This window comes from Pogona vitticeps, chromosome 2 (genome assembly GCF_051106095.1).
Source record: "Pogona vitticeps strain Pit_001003342236 chromosome 2, PviZW2.1, whole genome shotgun sequence".
NCBI classification, from domain to species: Eukaryota; Metazoa; Chordata; class Lepidosauria; order Squamata; family Agamidae; genus Pogona; species Pogona vitticeps.
Genome location: NC_135784.1, coordinates 30,490,532 through 30,517,395, shown reverse-complemented (window position 1 = coordinate 30,517,395; position 26,864 = coordinate 30,490,532). Strand labels below are relative to the sequence as shown.

Genomic DNA, 26,864 nt, shown 5'->3' with positions numbered 1-26,864 from the left:
CTCTTTATTTAATTGTAAGAAGCTGACTGATGCTTACACTCTATACTGAGTCCTGAGTACTTTTTTCAAGGTGAGAAATGTAATACAGGAAATGCAGACTCTTGACTATTGTCTATATATAACCAAGCAAATCTGTCACTTTTTTTGACCACAAGGTTACCCACATTTTGTTTCCAACTATACATTTCCTTTGTTCCAGAAGGGGCTCTCTCCTCTGTCTTCATAGTGTGATCTTTTTGTCTTTTTTCTGTGCAATTTATTTTCTGAAGACAGTGTCTAACTAGAGATACTTACTAGAGATACAGTACTGTATCCTGTTTTAGGCACATGCAACGGAACTGGCTGAAGAAGACTTTTTTTTCTCAGCAGAAAAGGAGGAAGAACAAACATGAAATGGATTGACTCAGTAAAAAAAGCCACAGGCTTGAAATGGCAAGATCCGAGTTAAGTTGTTAATGACAGGAACATTTTGGAGGCCACTCATTCATGGTATGATCATGAGGCCACGTAATGGCACAAAAGAACAATGTGCTCTCACACCAGTAAACACTCCATTCATCAGGAGTGGGCCATGGTGTGCCTGTGTGTTTCCCACTGTTTTTGTTTAGCTCTGAAGTTCATTTCCAGTTTAGAATCCAGTCCCACCATTGGGGAAGGGGGTTATGTTTGCTAGATTTCCTGGAAATTTCCAGCATTTCAATTATGTGTTTGGAACAATACATGTTTTATGGAAAAGGTGATTGGTGGGGGAGCTACACAAATGGCCTATGGGCCTTGTGTTGTCCACTTCTGGTGTGGCATTATTTGGGGCTCTGGAGAACCTGCCATTAGAGGGAAAAGCAGGGAAATCCAATTCTGCCAGACCAATTGTGTGTGCCAAGACCTGCATCCAACCCAGTGTTCTAAACAGTACTGCTTGTTCAGCAGAGTTTGTTAGATCGCTGCAAATCTTTTTAGGTGAGGCTCCCCTACTTTAGAAATAGATTAGCCCACCGTGGATTAGTTTGCAAAGAATAGAGGTGGAAGATACCGTTCCTTAAACATATCTATACTGTGAAGTTTATATGTGCTAAAGGACTTATTACAAAATTTATTTTCATTAACTGTTCATTGCATTATGAGCCCATAATTCTCTGATGATACTCATTTTTTATGAGGAAAAATAGGAAATCTCTGTTCCCTGATATCCTTTACCTCTTCCTGTAGCAGAAATTTGTTTTTCAGATCCTTGAAGGCGGCTAAATTTGTACCGCCTGAGTTGAGAAGTGCTACAATAGCGCTTCCTGAGCATGAACTGCTTTGGTTGGTCAGCTTGATTTATATATGTGCTACACAATCTAGAGGCAGCTGAACTGGCCCCTTCTTGAATGCACACAACCTCTTGGTCTTATTTCCTTCTGCCACCATGGCAAATGAAATTATCTATGCTGACCTCGGGTTTTCCTCCGAACCCAGCTCTGCAAGGGCACTCCGTCCATCTCAAGAAGCAAGTAAGTGTTGTTGTTTTCCAAAAATTTGATTGATGTTTCCAGCAGTGTGAGAGGCATGAATTTAGGACAAATGAAATCTTTGTAGGGTGTCTGGTTGTTTTTTGAAATGTTGGACAAAGGCAAGCTGGGATCTAAGCCTTGAGACTCCTCTCATAATCTGTATCGGGGTCCAGAAAACTGAAATAACTCTCTTCTTCAATGAGATATCAAATAATAGAATCATATTATTTTGTCTAAAGTTACTGGAAGTGCAGCTGCAATAGCGGAAGAAACAGGTACAGTGAACTTGAAGAATGGTATGTAGAAAAATAGTAATACCTGTGTGCCATCAAGTTAATACTTACTTATGGTAACCCTTTTCAGGGTTTTCTAGATAGGAAGTACTTAGAAGTGGTTTACCATTCCCTTTTTCTGAAGAATTCTGGGCTTGTGCAGCTTGCTCAAGTCTGCACAGACTGGCTCTTCTGTGAATATAACTCCTAACCTCTGGCTCCACGATCAGAAACCTTACTCACTGAGCTCTCCAGCCAGAATACAGACACATATCTATCATCTATTTCAGAGAATGTCAGGAGGACCAAGCAGAAAAGCTGTTCACTAATAAAGATAGAGACTAGGACATGGAGGAATGCGTAGGGCTGAGAGATAATTTAGCCACGAAGTCTTCAACACGCCTAGCCTTCAGTTTATTTTAATTTTATTTTTTTGCTTCTTTTGCCAGCAGACTCATCCATGCAACATTACAAACTATTTCTGACACTTGCCCACATTTTCAAAAGTGACTTGCCATGTAACTTTGGGGTAACTATTCAGAAAGCAATACCACAGATTGTTCATGGAAACATTAAACTTGTTGCATTGCACTCTAGAGACTTGCCAATGGATTTAAACTATAGGAAGAAATGCTTCCCAAGTTAGAAAGCCATTCAGTAGTTTACAATGAATGATTTCACAGAAATCACCATATAAACTATGTTTGATTTTCCATCATCAGCTATCTGCACAATACGTAGTCTTCTGATAAAAAATGAACAAGCTCCTGTTTTCAGTCCAAGTCTAAAAACAGACTTATGCTACCACAATGAGACACATGCATGATACATTAATAGGATAAAGTCAGATGTTTGCAGAGAATTTAATGAGTTTGAGTTCATAGTTTATGAACTGTGATCAGTCCAACTTAGATGTAAAGTGTTGCAAATACGTACAGTGGACCCTCTACTTAAGGAATTAATCCGTATTGGAATGGTGGCTGCAAGTCGAAAAGTCTGTAAGTCGAATCTCCATTGACCTACAATGCACTGAAAACCAATTAATCCCATAACCAGTGGTTTTTATTCTATTTTTATTCCATTTTGGGTTTTTTCTGGTCTGTAAGTCGATTCTCTGGCTGCAAGTCGAATCTAAATTTTGCAGCCAGAGAAGTCTGTAACTCGAAAAGTCTGCAAGTCGAGCCGTCTGTAAGTCGAGGGTCCACTGTATACAAGTCTCACTGAAATGAGCAGTGACTGGATTGCCGGAAAGATTTGCCTTTTACTGTATTCTTAAAATGCAGCCAAAAATGAGGATAGTGTTTAAAATAATATAGTGAAAATAAATTGTGGTGCCACTTTTTTTTCTCCTAAAGAATGGAATTAAGAATTTGAAGTCATCCCGGACAACAGATTTTGGGTGTCAGGAAAAGGCAGGAAATGGTTAGTTATTAGATTTGTTATAATGTTTTTACTCCAGTTTTGTGGCTCAGGAGGAGAAGGCACTTATGAGACTTTCCAAAAATCAGAATCACTTGGCTGGCTTTGGCTATTATTCAAATTGACCCATGGGACATTTCTGAAGCAGCAAGATATCTTGGGACAGCCTTGCAATTTGTTAAATTAAAATGATGCATTATTTATGTTAATTTTATTTATTTATTGGATTTATACCCTGCCCATCTAGTTGACTGGCTACTCTGGGCAGCTAACAACATATAGTATAAACAATTTAAAATATAAAAAACATTAGTAGACATTATAGATTATATTTATGCAACATTTTCTTATCAGCATCCCTAAAGGGAGATGGGGTCCTTTAGATAGGCTGGGCCCAAGCCATTTAGGACTTAATAGATTAGAGCCATCACTTTGAATTCTGTCCAGAAACAGATTGGCAGCAAATGGAGCTGCTGTAAGAGGGGGGTATTTCCAGCCCTAGTTAGCAGTCTGGTTCCTGCATTTTGGACCTGCTGAAGTTTTCTGACTCTTTCCATAGGCAGACCCATGTAGAGTGCATGGCACTAATCCAGCTGAGATGTAACTAAGGCATGTGTCACCATGGCCAAATCAGACCTCTTCAGGAATGGACACAGCTCGCACACTAGTATTAACTTTGCAAATGCACTTCTGGCCACTGCCAAAACCTGGGAATCCAAGCTCTGAGATGAATCAAGGAGCATCCCCAGGGTGCACACCTGGGTTTTTAGGGGCTGTGTAACCCATTCCAGCACAGGCTGCATCCCTTTTTTCTTGATCTGCCATATGACTGACCAGGAGCACTTCTGTCTTGTCTGGATTACGTTTCAGTTTATTCAACCTCATCCAGTTCATTATTGACACCAGAAACTGATCTAGAGCTGAAACAGCTTCCCCATATTTAGATAAAAAGGAAAGATAGTGTTGGCTGTCATCCCCATACTGGTATCACTCAAACCCCAAACTCCAGACACTCACTCTCAGCAGTTTCATGTACTTGTTGAATAGCAAAGGAAACAAAATGGAAACCCCCCCCCCCCCGAGAGATCCTGCAGGCCAGCAGCCAGGGTGTCAAACTGGAGTCTTCCATCACCACCTTCTGAGTTCTCCCATCCAGGAAAGACCAGAACCGCCATAAAACAGTGCCTCCAACTCCCATCCTAGAGAGACAGGCCAGAAGGAAACTATGGTCAATGGTACTGAAAGCTGCTGAGAGATCCAGAAGGATAAACAGAGATATACTCCTTGTTGCATAATGTTCCTGAATGTATGGTGCTCAGTCTGATCCTAGGAATAATCACTCTATAAGCCATATGTATGTGTGAGGAGGAACCACTTCCCAACAGAAAAGAAGTGGGCCGTCCCCTCCAGCGCCCACAACCGAGGGATACGAGACAGCATATACCGTATACTTACGAACTTAATCCGTTCTGGAAGTCTGTTCGTAAGTTGAAACGTTCGTAAGTCGAAACTAAATTTCCCATAGGAAGGCATTGAAAATTAATTAATGTGTTCCTATGGGAGGGAAAGGTCAGAAACTTAAAAATAAATAAAAGAAAGTCACTTACCAGGCCTTGGTAGCCCCCAAACTGTAGGAAAAAGAGCAGCAAACAGCTAAAAGCCGACACCCAGAAGGGAGCCTGGCAGCCATTTTGTGCTCTTCTCTGCTCCTGCACCCTCCTTTCCCCACTTAATGGCTGGCTCTGAAGAGGCTTCTGGAGGCTTGCTCAGCACCTAAAAAGGCAGGGGAATAAAGCTTCCCCCGCTTTCAGAAGCCTCCCGGGGGCAAGGGAAAAGCAGCAATGTTTCATTTCCAGCTTTATTCCTATGCTGAGACCCACAGTGGCCCAAATGAGAGCAGAGGAGAAAAAATAGCGAGAGGAGGAAGGCGAGAAAGGGGAGGAGCAAAGAGCGGAGGGTTATCTGGGGACAGGGGCTGAGAAGGGAGAAGGAGAAAGAGAGCTAGATTGGGAAACTGAGGGGGCAAAGGAGGAGGAGAAAAATCAAAGAAAGGAAGGATTTGAGGTATAGCTGGGGGAAGCAGAACCTGTGGAATGGACGGCATCTGTCTATCCCAAGAAGGAAGACGGGTGGAAGAAGGAGGGGGCCAGGCCAGTGGGGATGCCTAAGCCAGAGATGCCCATGGAGGGAGAGTTGGTATCACCCCATGGCAGCATCCTAGGCCCCAGTCTGAGGAGGCCCACGAGGAAGCCCACGCATCATGAACTCTTTCGTGCTGCCTAAGGGACAGTTATGTTAAGTGGAAAGAAACTGAGGGACCCGTTGCTCCAACTGAAGTTGCTGTTCATAGTACTCCATGGTTTGAAAACAAAAGAAGTATTTGCAGAAAAGGACTATCTTCACTTTTTAGAAAACAAAAGGGGGAACGGGGTTTTCCCAAATTTGAACTCACTCAGAGTACGTCATCAGCTAATTGTATCCAAGGCATCTTTAGGACAAACTAGAAAACTGGGTGTCTTCAGAGAAACTCTTGGCAGAAAAACAAGTAGGATTCTGCTGCAGCTGGTTTACAATTGTCTGTTGTTTTTTTTTATTATGATACCTAGTTGGGAAAATATACATCTCTGCTACACCATTCACTTTTTGTGGCTCTTGTAGACTTTAAAACAGATCTTGATTCCAAAGATAGTGGCCCTATCTTTGGAACTAATTAGAATCTTTGTATTTGGATTATAGGATCCCTAGGAGAATTCAAGGATTCGAGGAGAATACTGCCCAATGATTGAGAGTCAACTCTGATAGTGATCTGTCAGATCAAATCCCTATCAAAAAGAGTGCACCAGAGAAGTTTAATAGCTCCTGCTGTGTTTAATGTACATTTAAATGACATAGTCTCCTCCTTATCTAGCCACAAGTTTTTCCCCCATCATATCTAGAGAACAGAAATATTTCAGTATTTTTGTATGTAGTTGACACTATCCTCCTTCCCATACTCAGGTGGAGATGCAAAGACTATTAAGGGCCTTAGGCACTTATTGCAATAGGGAGCACCTCTGGGTTAAGGCCACCAATTCTGAAAAAATAATTCTGGGGGAAAAGGAGAAAGTAATACAGATGGCAGTTGAACAGGTAATTGATAGATCAATACATGTAAATATATTGAAGTCATGTTTAAAAGTTCTGGAACATGGCCGGATCACTTAGAATCTGAAGATCTGTTAACTGAGGTATCCTGAAATACTATGTATGGTATTTCTTCCAGACCAGGTGGAGAAAGGATGATGCCCTTAATAAAGCTTTATAAGGATAAATTCTTTTATGGAGTCCACACTTTGGACTTTCAAATATCACAATATGGAAATCTTTCCAAATAAAATTTTGATAAGGGCACTAAAAGTACCAAGATTCACTTCCAAGGTCATAGCCTGCTTTGAAACTTCATACTGTTTTCTAGGTAGTCTTGCAACCATTTTGTTTTGGCTCAAGATAGTATTTCAGATAGCTTCACCCCTGGTTTTACTGACCTACAAGGAAAAGGTAAGGGACTTCTGGGCAGCTAAGATGACTGCACTTATATCTAAGCTGGGCTGTCTTCAGCCTGCCTCCACAGGAGGGAATATGAAACTGCCTGCGAACACATGATTGAATAACTACATGACATGATATTCAGACTACTATGCTATGTGTTGTTGCTGTTTAGTAATTAAGTCGTGTCCGACTCTTCGTGACCCCATGGACCAGAACATGCCAGGCCCCCCCTGTCTTCCACTGCCTCCCAGAGTTGGGTCAAATTCATGTTGGTAGCTTCGAAGACACTGTCCAGCCATCTCGTCCTCTGTCATCCCCTTCTAGCTGCCATTACAAAAGGATATATAAAGGCTTTTCTTTCTTTTAATTTTACAAATTATGGGAATACAGCTAGTCAGAATTTAATTAGTTATTTTGCTTTCTTGTGCTGAGTCAACCACTTTTAAATTCCCACAGATGCCTCTCGGGATTCCCACTGCTTACGCACTGCTCTCTGGATAGGATGGTCTGTGAATATTGTCCTTGTGATCCTTGTGATAGTGCTTCTGGGTAAGTGCAAATCAAGGTATAGTTCTTGATAAATTTGTGTAGCTGGCTAGCATGGCCATCTCAGAGTCACAGGTGTAAAGAATGCTATGTAGGCAAAGAACAAAAAGTAGCCATAGGATACCTATATAGAAACAAGGATCTTGGTTCTATCATACATTTACTGGATTGCTAGAGTTATAAATAAGGTCATGGAATCATCGAATCATGAAATTGGAAGAGGCCTATAAGGCAAATGAGTACAAACCCCTGCTCAGTGCAGAAATATAATTCAAAGGATATCTGCCAGGTGGTTGTCTAAATTTCTCTTGAATGCCTCCAGTGTTGGAGCACTCACCACCTCTTGAAGTTATTGGTTTCATTGTGAGTAGCAATCTCACTTACAGGCAGGTTGGATGTCATGCCAGAGATGGTGAGAACACTGCTCTTCCAAAAGCCACAGATATTTTATCACAAGCATCCATCCTGTAGTGATGCACAAAGGTTGAAGATTGGGACCATATTGCAGCTCTACACATTTCTAGAAGAGGAACGCCTTTGAGAAAAGCAGTCGATGCTGACACAGCTGTCGTGGAATGGCCTTGATGGATTGAAGCAACAGCTGCTTGGCTAACTGAAGGAAATGGTGGTGGTCTTATCTGATGGAGATATGAAATGATATAGCAGAAACCGCCCAGTGAGAAAACTGCTGGATTGAAACTGATGACCCCTTAGCTGGGGTATCATAACAAAAGAAAAAAAAAGAATCTCAAGGCGGAATGGGATGAAGCAGTCCATGAAGAATGAAAGGTCAGAGCTCTACAAACATACAACATGTGGAAGTCCCTTTACAAAGAAGAATATGAATTTGGGAAAAAAGGTAGGGAGGACTATAGGCTGAGACAAGTGGTAGTGAGAGTCTACTTTAGATAGAAAGGCAATATCAGGGTATGCTATGACTCTGTCACTGAAGAACTGGAGATATGGAGGCTCATGCCCAAGATCTCACCCCCAAGCTGGGGCAGATCCAGGTCCCTCAGCCAGGTTCCCATGTGGGGATTTCTCACCCACGCAGACATGCAGGTCATCGCCTGCTGTCCAGCAACCTGTTGGATCCTTCCCAATGCCTGAAAACGCCTTCCAAGTTGTGACAATTGAACATATAAACTAACAACCTAACAAAGTAATACTGTTTCAACCTGTGAGCACAGAAAAGTAGTGCAACCAACTAGGGTGGGTGGGCAGGGAGACTCGCCTTTCTTTTTTAACTGTGCTGGCGGACTGCCCTACATCCTTTGCCCTGCACCAGCCCACTCCCCATAGGGGGTGGTGTCACTGAGCCAGCGCAGGCTCCCAGGCTCCTTTGCCATTCACCATCTGGTGGCGGCCATCGTTTCTCCCTGGCAGCCGCCAGCAGGACCCAGCAGGACCAGGTAAGTCCGTGTCCAAACCATATAATTCTTGATAAAAGCAATTCCAAGTGTCAAAGATGGATGGCATAAAAGTAGAGTAACTTCTTTGGTGGACACAAGCAATCATTTGGTCTGTTGCAGATTGAAACCTTTGCCCCCTTTCACTACTACTATGTGTATTAACTGTACCTTGTTCAATCTTGTATTTAACATTTGCCCCCACAAAGCAAGGCAGAGAATTGGTTAATTCATGCATCTTGAGGTCTTTGTCATCCTATTTGGTGATTTGTATGTTCAAATTGAAAAAAACTGACAAGTCCTTGAATGCTCTCATCTGTGAACATCCAGTGGAAAAAGAAACAGTTCGTCCTATGCCTGGTATATTCTCAAAGGATGACGGCTTTAATTTTGTGAGCTTATATTTTATGAACATAATACTTTGGATTTAGCCATTTTAAATGCAGGGGTTCAGGAGGGACTCTTTATGGAGCTTTTCTTGACTTTGAGTTAACATTTTATGCAATTTTGAGAACTAGATTATGGATATTATTACTGCCCTGTTGCTTCGCCCTAGAGTCTCCAAAGATCCAGTGCTCTTTCATTTGTTTAGTTCCTTTGTACAAATAACACAGTTTCCAATTTCCACCCAACCTTATAGCTTTTGTTTCTTTCTTTACCGCTGCATTCATATGCTTAGCTACCGTGAGCTCTTACAAGGCAGTGTAGTGTAAAAATTGAATAAATGCTGATAGTGATGATGTAGTAAATGTTGCTCAAAGTCACCTCATAACAATGAAAGCAATGTGTCATAATATTAAGTAAATAATAATACAGTATAATTCTAATTGACTTCAGATACACATTAATTTTCTTAATTTGGTAATCACATTAAGTGAATATTTGTACTGGAAGTTTTTCAGATGAGGGAATGTAATCCTGCGGATGGTCCAGAGAAAGACCAGGATTGTCAGAGATCCAGCAATGGAAGAGAAGATAATTCATGCCCAGAGACTGTAACTAAGTTGAGGACATTTTTGTGTAAGCCACTTGACAACAGCACCACAGGTAATTTCAGTGTTTTCCCACAGCGATAATGTTTAATTCACATCTTATAGCAGTTTGCTAAACCTACCTTTTATAAACTGTGATGGCTTATGTGAAATGTGTTATCTAGACCTCATGTCATGGAAACACCGGATAGTCTAGCCACAAACTGAAACAATTCATGTGAATGTCTGCTTATTTAACCTTAATCTGTTTGTGTAGTAGTAGTAGTAGTAGTAGTAGCAGCAGCAGCAGCAGCAGTTGTGGTTTCTACTTACATAGTGCTACTCTCTGAGTATTTTACAACATAATTATGCAAGGAACACTTTGCCCCCCAGTTTTACCAACCTCAGAAGGATCAATGTTACAGCCTATTCTATTCTGAATGCATTTGGGGTGGGGGCAGGATTAAAGCTCTATACAGTGGTGCCTCGCTTAACGATGATAATCCATTCCCAGAAAATCGCTGTTAAGCAAAAATATCGTAAAGCAAAATTTAAAAGCCCATTAGAATGCATTAGGAACCGGCTAATGTGTTCTAATGAGCTAAAAACTCACCATATAGCGAAGATCCTCCATAGGGGCAGCCATTTTTGGGTGCCTGTTTTGCGAAAAATGGCTCCTAAACACAGTGGGCCATTTTGAAAACCCAACAATCAGCTGTTTTGATCGTCGTAATGCGAAGAATCGGTTCCTGAAGTAGGGAACCGATCTTCACAAAGCGAAAAAAACCCATTTAGACCATCGTTTTGCAATCGCAATTGCGATCACAAAAAGATTGTTGTAAAGCAGATTTGTTGTAATGCGGGGCAATTGTTAAGCAAGGCACCACTGTAATTCTCCAAGCAGTGAGAAGTCCCTGGAGCGGTACTCTCAGCCTCAGTTTTCATTGGAGGAGAGGGCACTCAAGGTTTATATTATCTCTATTCACCTATGCAAGTCTACCGCTTACATCACTTAGAGAAATCTTTTGGTAGAAACTGACAAAGGCCTTTTCTGTCCTGAGGGCAAGTGAGTGAGGAAGGAGCAAAATGGCATTTTGCATATTAATAAAAAATAATTGTATGCCCTCAAATCAATTCTGACTTTTCAGGGTTTTCTAGCTGAGTACTCAGAAGGAATTTATAATTTTCTGCAGTTTGGCATTTTGGCTCAGTCCTGCTACTCTTCATCAAAATAAAATAATAAAGCAATTTTGAGTAAAACTTCAAATGTTACTTCTTCATTCCCCCCCCCGTTTCTTTAAATACCGTTTCCCTCCCATTTCTTGAAACACCAAAATTCCAAAATTTTGATATTGCTTCATAATCCTGCCACATATGGAAATAAGTACCTACATCCTGTCCACATCTCCATATACTTTAGAGTACTTAGAATCTAGAATTTCTAATTTCACAGGTGTCAAATACCATCTCCAAATCAATTTATAATAATTTTCTTTTTTTCTTACAGGCGTGCATTTTAAAATATTTTTGCTCATATAATAATCCATATCTCAGTACTTATTTCTTTAGCCTGATTTATTACCCATAATGTTTAAAGAGCTTCTCAGTGTTTTTCTACCCCTAACACAACCTTATACATCTTGACCACCATCCCTTTCATTAGCTTGTCCTTTTCTCTCTCTCTTTGAATTATAATCTTTTTAAACTCCGTCATCACCAGGCATCTCCCATTTTACTTTTCCCATTCTCTTGTCCAGTGATCTAATTAATCCACATTAATACATGGTATTTAGCATGAAACCAGTAATTAACGTTGCCAAGGAGTTGACTGTACTCCCTCAGTCTTTGGTGCAGTGCCGCTGCACAGTTTCTTACTGAGAGGAGCAGAACCTGCCTCCTCTATTCATTCATTCATTCATTCATTCATTCATTCATTCATTCATTCATTCATTCATTCATTCATTCATTCACTCATCCATCCATCCATTTAGTGAGCATGCCACTACTCTGGGTGGCTTACAAAATATTTTATTATATATTTATATATATAAAACTCTAAACCACCACCATCCCATAAAATCACCTGTCTGGGGCCTAAGATGACATACAATCGGCCAATTTTACAAAAGGGTGGTGCTTGGAAAGGCATGGGTAAAAAGCCAGGTTTTAATTTGCTTGTGGAAGCTCAGGAGTATGGGGAGCCAGTCACACCTCCACAGGAAGAGAGTTTCAGAGGGGAGCGGCCACTACTGAAAAGGTCCAGTTTCTGGTTGATGCCTTTTGGACCTCTCTTGGAGTGGCCACCTGCAACAAAGGCTGGGAGGTGCAGGTGGGATGAGAAAGTGACCTGAAGGAGAGGCGATCTGACAGGTAGCAAGGTCCTAAACTGTAAAGGGCTCCTCTACAGAACCCCTTGCAGGTGGGCTAGGGATGGGTTGCCACAACAAGGGCACCTCAAATAAGACACTGTGGAATTGGAAAAGGTGCAGAAGAGAGTGACTAAAATGGTGACTGGGCTGGGGCACCTCCCTTATGAGGAAGGGCTATAGCATTTGGGGCTCTTTAGTCTAGAGAATAGGTGCCTGAAGGGGGAGATGATTGAGACATATAAAATTAATGCAGGGGGTGGATAAAGTGGATAGAGGGAAGCTCTTTTCCCTCTCACTCAATACTAGAACCAGGAGGTATCCCCTCAAATTGAGTGTTGGGGAAGTGAGAAGAGACAAAAGAAAATATTTATTTACCCAGCATGTTTTTAGTCTGTGAAACTCCTTGCCATATGATGTGGTGATGGCACCTGGCCTAGATGCCTTTAAAAGGGGATTGGACAGATTCCTGGAGGAAAAGTCCATCACAGGTTACAAGACATGATGGGGATGTATAATCTCCAGGCTTCGAAAGAAAGGGACCTCCAAATGCCAGAGGTACAGGGGAAGGGGTCTCGCATGCTCCCAGAGGCATCTGGTGGGGCTACCGTGAGATCCAGGAAGCTGGACTAGATGGGCCCTTGGCCTGATCCAGCAGGGCTCTTCTTACGTTCTTACAGGTGCTGGATACACATGGTCAAGTGACTCTGAATGTAGGTAGCAAAGGCTCCTTCCTTCTCTAGCCTCACTTCCATGGTCCCCACCGGCAGCTGCCAGTCCATTTGTGTGATAATCCTCCCAAGAGGTGCGGCCAAACTCTACTCACACCTGGCTGGTATCTCCTTCCTAATGGGATGTAGGGCAGGGTGGAGTGGGAGGCGACCTTGTAACTTGGAGGGAGACTGACCATGGGACTTTCTTTGGTGTGGTGGCTTGCCTTTGCTCCTTCCTCTGCTGGTGGCTTGTTCAGCACTTGTTCTTGAGCCTTGTGGTGCCAGGCTTGATCCTGATGGACCTGGGCAGCCTCCTCCAGTGGCATGAGCAACTTAGCCCAGCAGTTGGTCTCAGGGTCATACCCATGGCATACCATCCTCATCCAACCTTCAACTTATCCAGTACCAGTAGCACCTCCTGAGCCTTACATGCCTTCCAGTTCACAACGTCCAACCAACCAATGTCCAACCTCTCCTATCTCTTCCTCCTCCTCAAGTCCAAGCTCCACCATCGCCACACTGCAGCCTTGAGGGTATCATCCCCATCTCCTTCACCAACTCCCCAGTCCACAGGTGAGCTGTGGATGGGGAATTCAGTCATCACTCCCTGAGAGGTGGGGAACTCACTCTTGCAGCCGGGGGGGGGGGACTCTCTCCAGTCCCATAATTTTCTTATTCTTTGAATCAAATCTGGACAAGTTATAATATCAAGAATAAGTCTTAATTAGTTAACTAAATAATAAGATTGCATAACAGGAAGAACTAGCCCACTCTCCTTTTGATGTTGATACCTTATTTTTTAAAAAATTTGTCCTGGCTTTTTAATCACCATTACACAATTTATTAATCACGTTTTGCCATTCTTTTATTTCCACATCCCTTATTGATATTGATAGCATTCAAAATAACAAAATTATCTTTGGCAAAAGTTTCATTTTTACACAACAGAATTAAACTAAACCAGGATAGCCTAATCCTCCTATTCCTTTAATGTATTTTTCACTTCTAAAATCAACTTCTCAAAATTTTTATTTTGTAAATCCTGTAAATTTTTTGCGAGTTTTATACCTCAATATTTAATAGCTTTTGTTATATTTATGTACAGTTTTTCTTTTATCAGTGCTTTCTCCTAATTATTGTATCTGTATAGCATCATTTCCAATTTATTTGTAAGCCAGTTGCTTCCCCAAATTCTACCAAATGAGCTTTTATATGATCCATAACCCTATGTGGATCCTCTATTAGCAATGTATCATCAGCAAATAAATTAATCTTAGACTTACCTTTTTGTCCGATACTCTCTATTAAATCATCTTCCTTAATAGCATTTGCCAACAGTTCTATAACAAAACCAAATTGGGGAAAGTGTGCATCCTTATCTTATACCTTTACAAGTCTCTTTAATCTACTGTTTGCATCAGAAGGAAAGCCAGCATTGGTAGCAATTACTGTATACAATTAAAAGCAATCAGTCCTGTGAATTTTTTTTTTTTTTTTTTTGCAACAGTAATTCATGGTATTTATTGATACTTCTGCCTTGTTCTGTGAACTGCCAAAAGCAATCAAGGGCATTTTGAACATGGCTCCTATTTTCCTGGCTTGTATTTGAACAGTGAGATTCTTTCTAAACAAACAGATACCAGACTTCCTTTTTAAGAACTGTACCTTTGATTTTAACTTGCCTGGGCCCAAGTGTCTTTATTACTGCTTTGTTCGTTTCTTTTTCATCCCAGAGTGCAGAATCTGCCCTGAGAACTGGCTTCGTCACAAGAGTAAGTGCTACTGGATCTCCAAAGAAAAACAATCCTGGCACAAGGGTCAGGATGATTGCAGAGAAAAACACGCTCAAATGTGGGTGATACGAAGCCAAGAAGAACAGGTAAACTTAGGCCCTGATCACACCAGCTAAATGTTCCCCATTTATTAACAATACCTTCCATACCTCTGCTGTACTGAATCGCAGTCGTGTGGTATACTTGGGGAAATGGTCCCATTTGTTTTGATGTTACAGATTCGTTTCTTCATATTAGAAATGTTATGGCCGGCACGCTTCTTCAAGGTAGCACCTTGGTCCTAGCCATTCTCCGTCTCCTTCCCTCCCTCCCTCCCTCCTCTGGCAAAGGCTGGGTGTACACGCTTCTACTCCTGGGTCAAGCCCCATGGGGTGGATGCACTTCTGTGAGGTGGTGTCGTGGTCCTGACCACTCTCCCTTCTTCAATTTCCCCAGTGGGATTGACATTCATACATGCAAGGAATGTCCTGATACATCCTCAGAACAAAATAACACAACCCTCCTGATGAGGGGGTAGTAGACTGCAGTTACACCATTGGCTGGGACAATATTTCAATCTTGGCCATGCAGTCATGTGACTAGTCATGTGATAATATGACGGGTACAACTAGGCAACATTTGGTTGTTGTGATCAGGGCCTTATAGTAACATTTTCCTTCCACTAATGTCCAGGAAGAAATGTATGCAGGTGTGAGTACAATGGTACCTCTTATAGTCCAGATAGGCGGGATATAAATAAATAAAATAAAATAAAATAAAATAAAATAAAAAAATAAAATAAAATAAAATAAAATAAATAAATAAATAAATAAATAAATAAATAAGAATATTATTCCTCAGAAGACCCGACATCTTTCAAAGTGCCCTGGACCCTGCCTTCAGGTTTACCTGCAAAAAAGACAAGAGAGTCAAGTAAAAAGAAAAAAAAGGAAAGTTTGGAGCTCTCGGTGCCCGGATGAGACCGTAGAGCAGCCTGACGTAGTTCTCTCTTCAGACATCATGTATTTTTATTCTGTTATTTCTGATTAGAAAAATGAATCAGTGACACTGGTACTGTTTTATATGCTTTTGTTTAATCTGCCTTCCATATGCAAGAAAATAGCACTCTAAAATGTAAAAAATTGGATCATAAAGAGTACAGTCAGAAAAAGATATTTCAACCACATTCTAAAATGTAAAAAGTATAAAATCTAAAGAATGACTTTATATAATTTATAAAAATATAGCCGTAAACCATTTTAACTGTGGCGTATATCAAAAATTTCTAAAATCAAGATCTCTTAGACTTATGCCACATAGATGGAGCTCATCAGCCCTGGAAGGCAGCCCATCTAGGAAAAGGAAAACTCCAGTTTCAAACCTCCACTGCCTTGTGGCTATATCCACTGATGGAAAAGGCTTCAGGAGTTAACCTCGAGGCAAAGTCCAGAGTCCCAGAAGCAGTTTGTGACACTCTAACAACTCCTGCGACATCACTGGAACCAGTTGTATTGGCTCTTGCCTTTCTATTGGACTATTTCAGTGACGTGGAGAGGGAGGATTTGCCGGAACAGCCTATCCTCCACATTATTTTACCTAGGCTTTCTGCTCTGGAGAGGACACTCTAGTTTCGCGTAGAGTGTCGAAATAACACGGGAAGTAGCAGTTACCAGTTATAAGTCTCTGCTCGATTGGCGTAGAGCATGATGTCAGGGGCTACCCCCGATGGTGGGAGAGGTCATTGTACCTCATTAAGTAGCTACTGCCCACCTTAAGCTGGGCAGCCCCCAGCCAAAGGTATTGCCTTGCCACACTCTGTTAACCTCTTCCCACTTAATGGGTACCATTGTGCTCACACCTGCATACATTTCTTCCTGGACATTAATGGAAAGAAAATGTTACTGTAAGACCCTGATCACACCAACCAAATGTTGTCTAGTTATTTATTTTATTTTATTTATTTTATTCAATTTATATGCCGCCCACACTACCCATTAGATTGTCACGTGACTAGTCACATGCTGCATGGCCAAGATTGAACTTCAGTCTTTGCATTGCTTTCAAGGTGCTTGCAGAGTGACTGGTTTATAATCTGCTCCAGAATTTTTCCCTGGGATTGATGTCAGGTTGACTGGTCTGGAATTCCCCAGTGCCGATTTTTTGCCATTTTAGAAGATTGGGAAAAATGTTAACTTTCCTCCAATCATTTGGTACTTACCCATCCTCTGTGATTTCAAGAAAATAATAGACAGCAGTTCTGCAATCTCTTCAGCTGGCTCCTTCAGTATCCTTGGATACTGTGCATCTGGCTGTTCATCTGGCCTTGGGGCTTTGAACTCATTTACAGTAGTATAGTACTCCTTGACTGTTTATCAATCTCAAGCTGCACAGCTATCCCCTCTCTTTGTACTTCCTGGAAGAGTATAGACTGTCTTTTGAGAGAAGACCGAAATGAAGTAGAATTGAGCGATCATTGCTGCTTTCTGCCTGTAAGATGGTGACATCTGCATATCTTAAATTACTGAGGTTTCTTCCACTAATTTTCACACCTCCTTCATCCGAATCTAGCCTGGCTTTCCGTATACGTCGTGCATACAGATTGAATACATGAGGGGATAAAATGCACCACTGCCTGATACCTTTCTCTTAGGAAGCCATTCTCCATGTAATGTCTTAGTAGTAGCTTTTTGTCCATCAGATAGTTTATACCTCAGGACAATCACGTGCTGAGGTGTACCCATTTGTTTCAGAAAAACCCATTGTATCTCATAATCCACACAATCAAAGGTTTGCTGCAATCCATAAAGCATAGACTGATCTTATGAAATTGTTTGGTGTGCTACAGTAGTGAATGGATATTTGAATATGTTCTTAACTGTTGTGGTGTTCACACTTATGTTAAATAGGTCGTGCATTATTTATGTTTTATGCTGATGTGATTGAGAGGTGGGGCACTAGAGATGTTGAAAAGCGGAGCCAGAGAGGAGGAGTTTAGTTTACAGTCTGGATCTGAGTCAGAGTTAGAGAAAAAGAGAGAGAGAGAGAGAGAAGTGGGAGATCTGAGTAGTGGTTAGTCTGAGGAGTGTATAAGTAACCTGTGATTTAATATAGAAAATTGATATAGATTATTGATGAACCTGAAGAAAATACTTATGAATTATTAATGAAACATCTGTACAGTAATCAATAAACCTGTTTTAAGAAAAAGTGAGAACTGAATGGACCTTCATCTTTCCTAAGTATGTTTATTTAGTGATCAACTGGTGGCAGCTTTTGAAAAGGTGTTCGGTTAGCCTTCGTGTGCTGTGTTTGAAAGACAGGCAGGGGCCACGAGGGGCAAACGTCACAACTGTCTTTTCATTTTCAAAATCTGGCTTGAACATCAGACATTTCTCGCTCCATATAAGGAAAAAACCTTTGTTGCAACACCTTGAGGAACACTTTGCTTGCTACACTTTGCTTTAATTGCTATTAAACAATGGTCCTGTAGCTATTGCTGTCCTTCGCATTTCCTTTCTTGGATACTGGAATGTATATTGACTGCTTCTAGTTTGTGGGCCATTATTTTGTTTTAGATATTTGTTGGCATATTATTGTTAGGAGTTTCAGTTTCTGCCTCTGTGGCTTGCAACAGTTCTATCAGTATCTTATCTACTCCTGGTGATTTATTTCTTCCTAGTGCTTTCAGAGCAGCTTTTATTTTGCATTCTGGAACTGCAGGATCTTTGTCATAGGATCAATTTTCAAAGGAGTCTGCCATCCTTTTCTCTTCTGTAGAGGTCTTCAATATATTGTTTCTAAGTCTTCTTGATTTTCTCCTGGCCAAATAGTGTGCTTAGCTCTTTGTTTCTCAGCATTTTTTAATCTAGTCTTAAATATCCCTTTGATTTATTGGATCTTTTGGAAGAGAGCTCTTCCCCCCCCCTTTCATTGTTCTCCTCTATTTCTTTGCAGTAGTTGTTATAGTTGTTCTCTTTGTCTCTATATAACAGTCATGGAGAAACTGCATTCAGGTTTCTGAACTTATTTCTGTCACCTTTTCCTTTTCCTTCTCTTCTGTCCTTCGTAATTTTAAGTGTCTCTTCAGTAATCCATCTAATTTTTTAGATGAATTGACCTTTTACATTCTTCCTTAATAATCTCTGGTTTCATTCCACAGTTCTTCAAGCTCATGGTCAATGCACATCTGTTATCTATGTGGACTTTTAAGATGGCGACCTGATAGCAGGAGGGTTTTTCTTTCTTTTTTGGTCTTTTTTATTTTGTTTTCTTTGTTTGTTTCTTGCCTCCTTGCTTTGCTGCAGCTGCTTTTTATTCTTTTATCTCAGCTGCAACAGCAATAACCATTATTACTGGTACTGCCTCCACCACCATCACCAGAGAGTAAAAACAACAATGCCACTGCCCTCGCTGTTGGGGAATGGGCAAGCAGGTTGCAGTACAGCGACTTAGAGCCCTTCAAGGGGGAAAGAAGGGAAAAGGGCCGTCAAGGAGGTGTGAGACTGTCCAACTCCCTGCCCTCACATCTGCCGCCAGCCAGCCTGTTCCTGCGCTTCCACTCACCATGCTTGGTCTTGTGGTTGCCTGGGCTTAATGCATTGGCCACTGCAGTGGACTTCTGTGTCATCCTACAGGTCTTTTTCCTGTTCAGCTTGCAGCTTTACCTGGGCATGTTTCCCGGCATGGACTCATGTGACCTGGCCGGGGTGGTGGTGCTGAACCGGGACTGTCTTAACGCTCACTTCCTGGTCTCCTCTACCACCATCACAAGGTGGCCTCGCACAGACCAAGCACTACTGGTGGTTGGAAGGTGCCCTTCATCTGGGAGCCTGTGCAGGCCTCACACCACCACCAAAGCCCTATGCTCTTCCATGAGGAGGACCACTACCTGGCACCCAATGCCTCCATGTGTTACAATGAATGTGGACACACTGGGCTTGTGACTGTCCAGTCTCTCAAGTGCTCTCGCTGGACACCTACGCGCTAGTGTGCGGACCCTTGGTCAGCTGCGCTGACAGGGTGGACCTTAAGATCTGGAAGTTGATTGAACACAACATGGGCCTGTCTTTTGGCCATGACATCTACAAGCAGCAACTGGCCTATTCCAAGGCTTTCTGCACCTATGACAACTACAACTGGCTTTGGACCTTGCAGCACCTGACACCTAGGCGTGGTTTGGGAGTGGTTTGGGTAGGGGGAGAAACTCTGCTTTTTTTCATTTTCATTGCTTTATGTCTTCCTAATTTACCTTTTCTTCGTTGTCTCTGGGTGTGACCGGGTGGTGGTGGAGGGGTGTTCTGTTTCTTATGTTTATTCTGTCTTTTTCTTAAAGTTTTAACTTTTAAGTTGCTTAATTTGTTTATTATTTAATTTAAATGTGTAATTTTATGTTATGACTTTGAATAATTTTGTTAACTTTGTTATTACTGTATTGCTCACTTTTAATATGTTAAATTCTTTGGTCTTTTCTCTTTCTTTTCTTCTCTTTTGTTTGATATGCAGTGGAAGGCTTGCCCCCCCAGTGCAGGTCCTTTGAACATCTGAGTAATTACAGGTAGAGGGAGATATGGCAATAGCACAGTTCCTACTCATTTCAGAACGGTGAACAGATGTTTGAAGGCTGCTCACTGTTCTGCCACTGTGACCACCTCTCAGATTCGAGGCTGCTAGATCAGCCATCCCTCCACTCTAAATCTGGTGTTGTTGAATGCCAGCAAGTATCCAACAAATCCCAGATTATTCAAGACCTTATTCTAGAGGAGGATGCAGATCTGGCATGCATAACCGAAACTTGGATGGGCAGGGAAGGGGGACATTCCCTTGACTCTTGCCTGTCCTCTCAGTTATGCAGTCCAACAACAGGGTAGACTCGAGGGGCAGGGAGGGAGTAGCCATTGTTTATAGAAACACTCTGGTGGTTGTTAGGCGCTCTGTGGTGGTGATGTCGGGTCTTGAGGTGCTCCACATGTCAATTTGGGACAGGGATGGTATTGGGATCTTGTTGGGTTACCGCGCTCCCCATGACCCAGTCATTTCCTTACTGGAGCTGGCAGACTTAGTCTCCGTGGCACTGTTGGAATCCCCAAGGCTTCTGGTCTTGGGTGATTTCAAGATCCATACGGAGGTGGAGGTTTCTGGTCCAGCTCTTGAGTTCTTGGAAACCATGGCTACCTTGAACATGTCCTAACATGTCAACAGCCCCACCCATGTGGGCGGTCACACATTAGACCTGGTGTTCTCCACCAAGCAGAGTAAGTACAGTCTGATGGTGACTGACCTTGTGTCAGTCCCCTTGTCATAGTCGGATCACCACCTAATCAAATACAACCTCTCAGTGGCTCTCCCTCCTCACAGGGAGGACCTACTTTAATGGTCCACCCTCGAAGGCTACTGGATCCTATAGGATTCCAGAATACATGAGAGGGATTCTAGCTGATCTGACTGGCGCTCCTGTTGAGGCTCTGCTTGATGGCTGGCTTGCCACTGCCACTGCCACTAGGGTTGTTGACACAATGGCTCCTAAACACCCTCTCCATTGCAGAGCTTGTCCAGTGCCCTGGTTTAACCAGCAGCTGTGAGCTATGAAGCAGAACAGGAGAAGGCTAGAGTGCAATTGGAAATGGAACCCAACAGAATGTAATCAGAAAGCTATCAAGATCATTACTAAACATTACCTTACTAGAGTGAGGGCTGCCAGTCAAGCTCACTTCGCTGTCCAGAGAAGTAAAGCCTCTAATCAGCAGGCGGAACTTTTCCATATAGTCCACGATCTATCTGGAGTTGGTCACAGTGATTGGCCTCCCACTAGGATCTCACCTGACCAATTTGCAGCATTTAAAAAAAAATCTAAAGTGGAGGCTCCCACCAGGATCTTATCCTCTATTTGTACACAGTAGATCAAGCAGAGATGTCTGGTGCCCCGCCTTGCGTAATCATTTTCTGACTGTGATGTCAGATATGGTGGACAAAGTGTTTAGATTGCTTCATGTTGCCACCACCTACATTGACCCTTGCTTGGCCTGGCTAATCAAATTAGCCAGGCCTGTAACAACTGAATGGGCCACTGCAATAATCAATGGGTCTCTCCAGGAGACACTCATTAGGCCCTTGATATCTCACTGCAATAATTAATGGGTCTCTCCAGGACACACTCATTGGGCCCTGGATATCTCAGCTGCCTTTGGTACCGTCAACCATGGTATCCTCCTGGGGAGGCTTTCCAAGCTGGGAATCAGTGGTCTGGCACTTGCCTGGCTCTGTCCTTCTTGGAGAACCGTCCTCAGAGAGTACAGCTTGGGGAGAGTGTATCGGCCCCATGGAGTCTCAATTGTGGGGTTCTGCAGAGCTCAATTATCTCCCCAATACTGTTTAATATTTATATGAGGCCACTGGGTGTGTTCATCAGGGGGTGTGGGGCTTCGTGTCATCAGTACTCTGATGACATCCAGCTCTACATCTCCTTTTTTCTAACAAGAGTGGATGCCGTTCCATCCCTTCAGCACTACCTGGAGGCTGTACTGCAATGGATGCAGGAGAATGGACTGAGGCTGAACCCGGACAAGACAGAAGTCCTGAGGGTGGGCAATCCCTCCATCCGTGGTTTGGGAAACTCCCTTTCTTTTGGGGGAGTGACTCTCACCCCAAAGAGTGAAATTCGCAACTTGGGGGTCCATCTGGATCCAGCGCTCCCCATGGAAACCCAGGTGGCGTCAGTGGTCCACTCCACCTATTTCCATCTCTGGTGGATTGTCCAGCTGCATCCCTATCTTGATGTTGGGACACTCACCTCTCTAGTCCATGTTCTTGTAGTCTCTAGATTAGACTACTGCAATGCACTCTATGTGGGGCTACCTTTGATACTGATGTGGAAGCTTCAAATGGTGCAGAATGCAGCGGCCAGACTTCTCACTGGGGTGAACAAATATCAGCATATTTTCCCTACTCTGGCTGTCCTGCATTGGCTGCCCATTCATTTCCACATTGATTTTAAAGTGATTTTAATGATGACATATAAAGCCCTAAACGGTTTAGGATCTTGATATCTAGCGGAATGCCTCCTCCACCTAGATCTACCCGAATCACTAGTTCGAGCCAAAATGAGCAGCTGAAGAGCCTAATGCTGAGGGATGCCCAGAGAGAAAGAACAAGAAACGGGGCTTTCTCAGCAGTGGCCCCTCGCCTCTGGAAATGTCTGCCCATAGAGATCTGCCTGGCTCCCTCACTTTTTAAGTTTTTAAGAGCAAACTTAAGACCTGGCTCTTTAGGCAGGCTTTCTCTCCTGTCATCACCTAATTACTTTTGCCATCTTGAATTATATTATTACTGTTATCTTTGTTTTATTATATTGTTTTTACTTTAATGTATTATTGTTAGCTGCCCAGAGTAGGCTTCAGCCTAGATGGGTGGGGTATGAATTGAATGAATGAATGAATGAATTTAAATTCATTGTTTGACTCGGTGTGTATCCAAGAAGGGGTTTCTCCTCAAGTGAAAGTTTATACTATACTAAGACATATTTTATTAACTGAAATATACACCTGTAGTGTATGTTGATACCAACAAACATTTGGGGAAAAGGCCGCCATTCAGTGAAAATATGGATGTCAAAACAAGTGGCTTTTGGAAGAATGCATTTTTTTGCATCAAAAATTCCTCCTGTAATTCTACTCTGAATGATATCATATTCATGCTTCATTTAGGACATCTGTCAGCCTTGTTTTGCTCAAATTCCCACAAGATTTTCTGTTCTTACATATGCTGAATGCTTGGAAAGAGATATATAGTGGTCTGCCATTAGTAGGAAACAGTTGATGAGGCACAAAGTGTGTAGAATGATGTTGGTATACTAGATCCAAGAGGTATAGAAAACAGAAGTTTACACCATCTTCCTTACACCTTTTTCCAGTTCCACAAAGTGTGCAATCAAACCAACCCTTGAAAGCATCACCATATTTCTGTTTTGGTGTTGTTGTTTTTAAAGCTAGGATGAAATAGAGTCTATGTGGCTACAAAGATGTGGTTTTCTATGTTTTCATGGTGTATTTTGCTATTTACAGAGGTTCATATGGAAGATGATTAGTGAAGAAAGAAAACTTCCATGGATTGGACTTAAAACCACATCCGCTGGAGACAACTGGTCCTGGATAGATGGCTCCCCATTAAATGACACAACGTATTTCCTCCTTTAGTTCACAGTGATTTTGGCTAGAAATGTTTGCTTTGCACTGCCTAATCTAATTAATAGCTATATTCAGCTTCAATCTGCAACTGTTATGTGCTCTTAAGTCAACTCCAATTTACGATGACCCTGACAATGAGCAATCTCCAAAATGTTCTTTCCTCAACTGGCCTACTCAGCACCTCCCTGCACTACTGACTACTCTGCAGCTGAGTGGGGAGACTCGTCATCCCGCCTCCTCATCAGATAGGTCAGCAATGCAGGGAGGTGAGAATCTTCAGCCAGGCTACTTCCACGATTGGAGCAGCATGAATGACAATAGTCACACATGTCACACCATGAGTGGTAAGTAGACGGTCCAGTTCTGGGGGAGGGTCCAATCAGCCCAGCCACCTGTGGTGGTGATATTCCTTTTTATCTCCCCAGGGATACAAATATGAATATCACATCTCTAGTTAAAATCAGCACTTTCAATTATGCCCAGAGAAGGATTGGCAGCCAGTGGAGCTGTTATAAGAGGAGAGTTATGTTAGCCTTGTAACCAGCCCCAGTTAACACTCTGGTCGCATCATTTTGGACCTGCTGAAGTTTCTGAGAACTTTCCAAAGGCAGCCCCATGTACAGCACATTACATTTATTCTGCCAGGATAAGTAAGGTTGTGGTCACAACAAAAAAAAGTTTCTAAGTTACTCCTCATGAATTTCAACCCCTTTTTAAAAGGTTCAGATAACACAATTCTTATCAATTCTTTGTTTCCGCCTCTCTGCTATCTCTGTATCAATTCCATCCTGCTGGGAGGCTACTACTATACTGTATTTGTTCCATGTTTCATTGCATAGTATAACCCAGAAGTCCCCAACCTTTTTAACCCTGCCGACTGACTGGGGAAGGCGAGGCACCCCCTGCGCTCATGCGCATGTGTGGAGTGCTCTCTCTCACATGGGTGAGCTCACTCTTGTGCACATGTGTGAAGGTGCTCATGTACATGCGTGCACACTTGTGCGCATACACAAAGGAGCAGGAGGGTGCTCGTGGGGGGCGTGCTCATGCACATGCGCAAATGGCAGCACGGTGCTCATGCAGGTGCATGGATGCATGCACAAAGGGACTTGTGGGGGGAATGCGTGGGGGTGGGTGGGAGATCTGTCTCTGCGGCCCAATCCGGCTCAGGCCACAGACCAGCACCGGGCTGCAGACTGGGGGTTAGGGACCTCTGGTATAACCAACATCCAACTGAATGTGTACTCCAAAATCAATTCATTTCCTGTGCATCTGGAATGTGACCCCACCAGCCTCACCTGCTGTCCTTTGACTCCTTTGATTTTTAAAATTAGTTTTTAAACAGGAATGTTGCCACATTGGTATACTTCTGTCAAATATGGAGTATCAATTCCCCCTACTGTCCTTTGACCACCACTGCAGTGCACTGTGGGTTCTCCTCCATAAAGGGTAATGAAGCGCAGAAATAGGAAGAAATGCCCCAGGTCAGTATGTGACCAGCAATAGTTGGTCACTATTAATCTGTCAAATTTTCCCCCTCTATCTTCTGTCCTACATCAATCAGCTCCACCTTTTTTCTTCTCAGGACCATGATACAATCATTGAACAATTCAGGTGCCCTGAAAATCTTCATGCTTCTCTCTAAAACCAAATCAACTTTTCTCAATAATCTTCCTTAGTCAAATGTTCTAGATCTCACATATTGTTTGGTCCCTCACTAATGAGTTCCTGATAGCTCCAATGTTGCAACTGCCTGCTAGCAAATTCAAATCAGTGCAATATTCTTCACTGCTTCTCTCATTGCTTTGTCTTTAGTGACAAAAAAAAAACACCTATCTTTTTATTGTTTCATTATTACTGGAATGCCAGGGTGCATCAGATAACTTATCCATATAGCTAGTGTGTGCTATATTTCAGGATTATTTCAGTGCAAAGTTTCTCTTCCACTTTCTGCAATCAAATAATAATCTAAAAGCGTCATTTTCAGAGTTTCCTTTTTATCAGCCATTGCAATGTCCACACAAACATTCAAGTCCTCTTTCCAGACTTCCCAGGGCCGGTCTAGGTTCTGAACCTGTAGATTTAAAATATCTTGTTGTCTCAAGCACTCCATTTTTAGTTTTGTAGTTTCTCCCTTTTTAATAATAATAATAATAATAATAATAATAATAATAATAATAATAATAATAATAATAATAATAATAATAATAATAATAATAATATAACCTTTGAACTGCAGAGCTGGAAGGGACCACCTATGGATAATCAAATCCAGCCCCTCTCAAGGAGGCACAGTGGGGGATCAAACTCTCAACCTCTCATTCTGTTTTCTTTTTCTTCTTATTAGTCCCTGCTGATAACTATGTTTCAAGGTGGATCACTGTTGTCACAATTTCCAATAAACTTCAATTAAAAAGAAAGAAGCCCTTCCCAGGTGATGCTGTGATAGATGGTGCTCCCACCCAATTCTTCTTTCCTGTCAGGAACCACAACAAATTCCAATCTCTTCTTTCATATTATTACACCCACCAGCTGTGGTACAATAGTTGTGTACATGCCCTTCATCTATTACAGAGGTCCTTTTTTTTTTTCCCCTTCATCTATTACAGAGGTCCTTATAGGTGCCTGCAGTATATCTGTAGATCCGCATAAGAGGTGTAAGATGTTGGAGGAATGATGCAACACGTTTTCATAACAATACTTTCTCTTTTGTTCTGCAGGTCACAATCTTTAGGTATTGCAGAACCAAACAGCTGTGGAATGCTGAAGAACAACCAGATTTCTTCACAATCCTGTGGTAGCATAGCACAGTGGATCTGTGAAACAGAAGCTTTTCTGGTGTAAATAATAAAATGGAAAAATAAACTGTTGTGCTCAAACATCAACACAGTCTTAACATTAGTTGTGAAACAATTATACAAAGTGTTCAGTACGACTGGGCCGCTGTTTCAGGAATGAATTTGGATCTTATCAATTCATATTTCCAAGAGGAACTGACAGGAATGCAGCTCTAAATGGCCCCCATACATAAAAGACATGAATACACCAGCTCACAGGACAGCCCTCCTGTGAAGAGGCCATATAGATAAGATCTCTCCCTCCCTCCCTCTCTCGCTCTCTCTCTTGTACTGCAAGGACTGTTTGGAGCTCTAGCAGAACAAATAGCCCAGAATGTTATAATTTTTCTAAAAAGAGTCTG

The 26,864-nt window shown here is 42.1% G+C and overlaps 1 protein-coding gene across 1 annotated transcript; it reads left to right on the top strand.

Moving 5' to 3' along the window:
• Window positions 1-1,163: 1,163 nt before the first annotated feature.
• Window positions 1,164-26,550, top strand: LOC110069871 (killer cell lectin-like receptor subfamily B member 1B allele A). Its single transcript, XM_020777446.3, has 6 exons — window positions 1,164-1,490; window positions 7,166-7,258; window positions 9,559-9,711; window positions 14,448-14,593; window positions 23,543-23,658; window positions 26,386-26,550. Exons 1-6 carry the CDS (start codon window positions 1,406-1,408, stop codon window positions 26,507-26,509), a joined length of 717 nt encoding a protein of 238 aa, XP_020633105.3. The 5' UTR covers window positions 1,164-1,405; the 3' UTR covers window positions 26,510-26,550.
• Window positions 26,551-26,864: the final 314 nt, after the last annotated feature.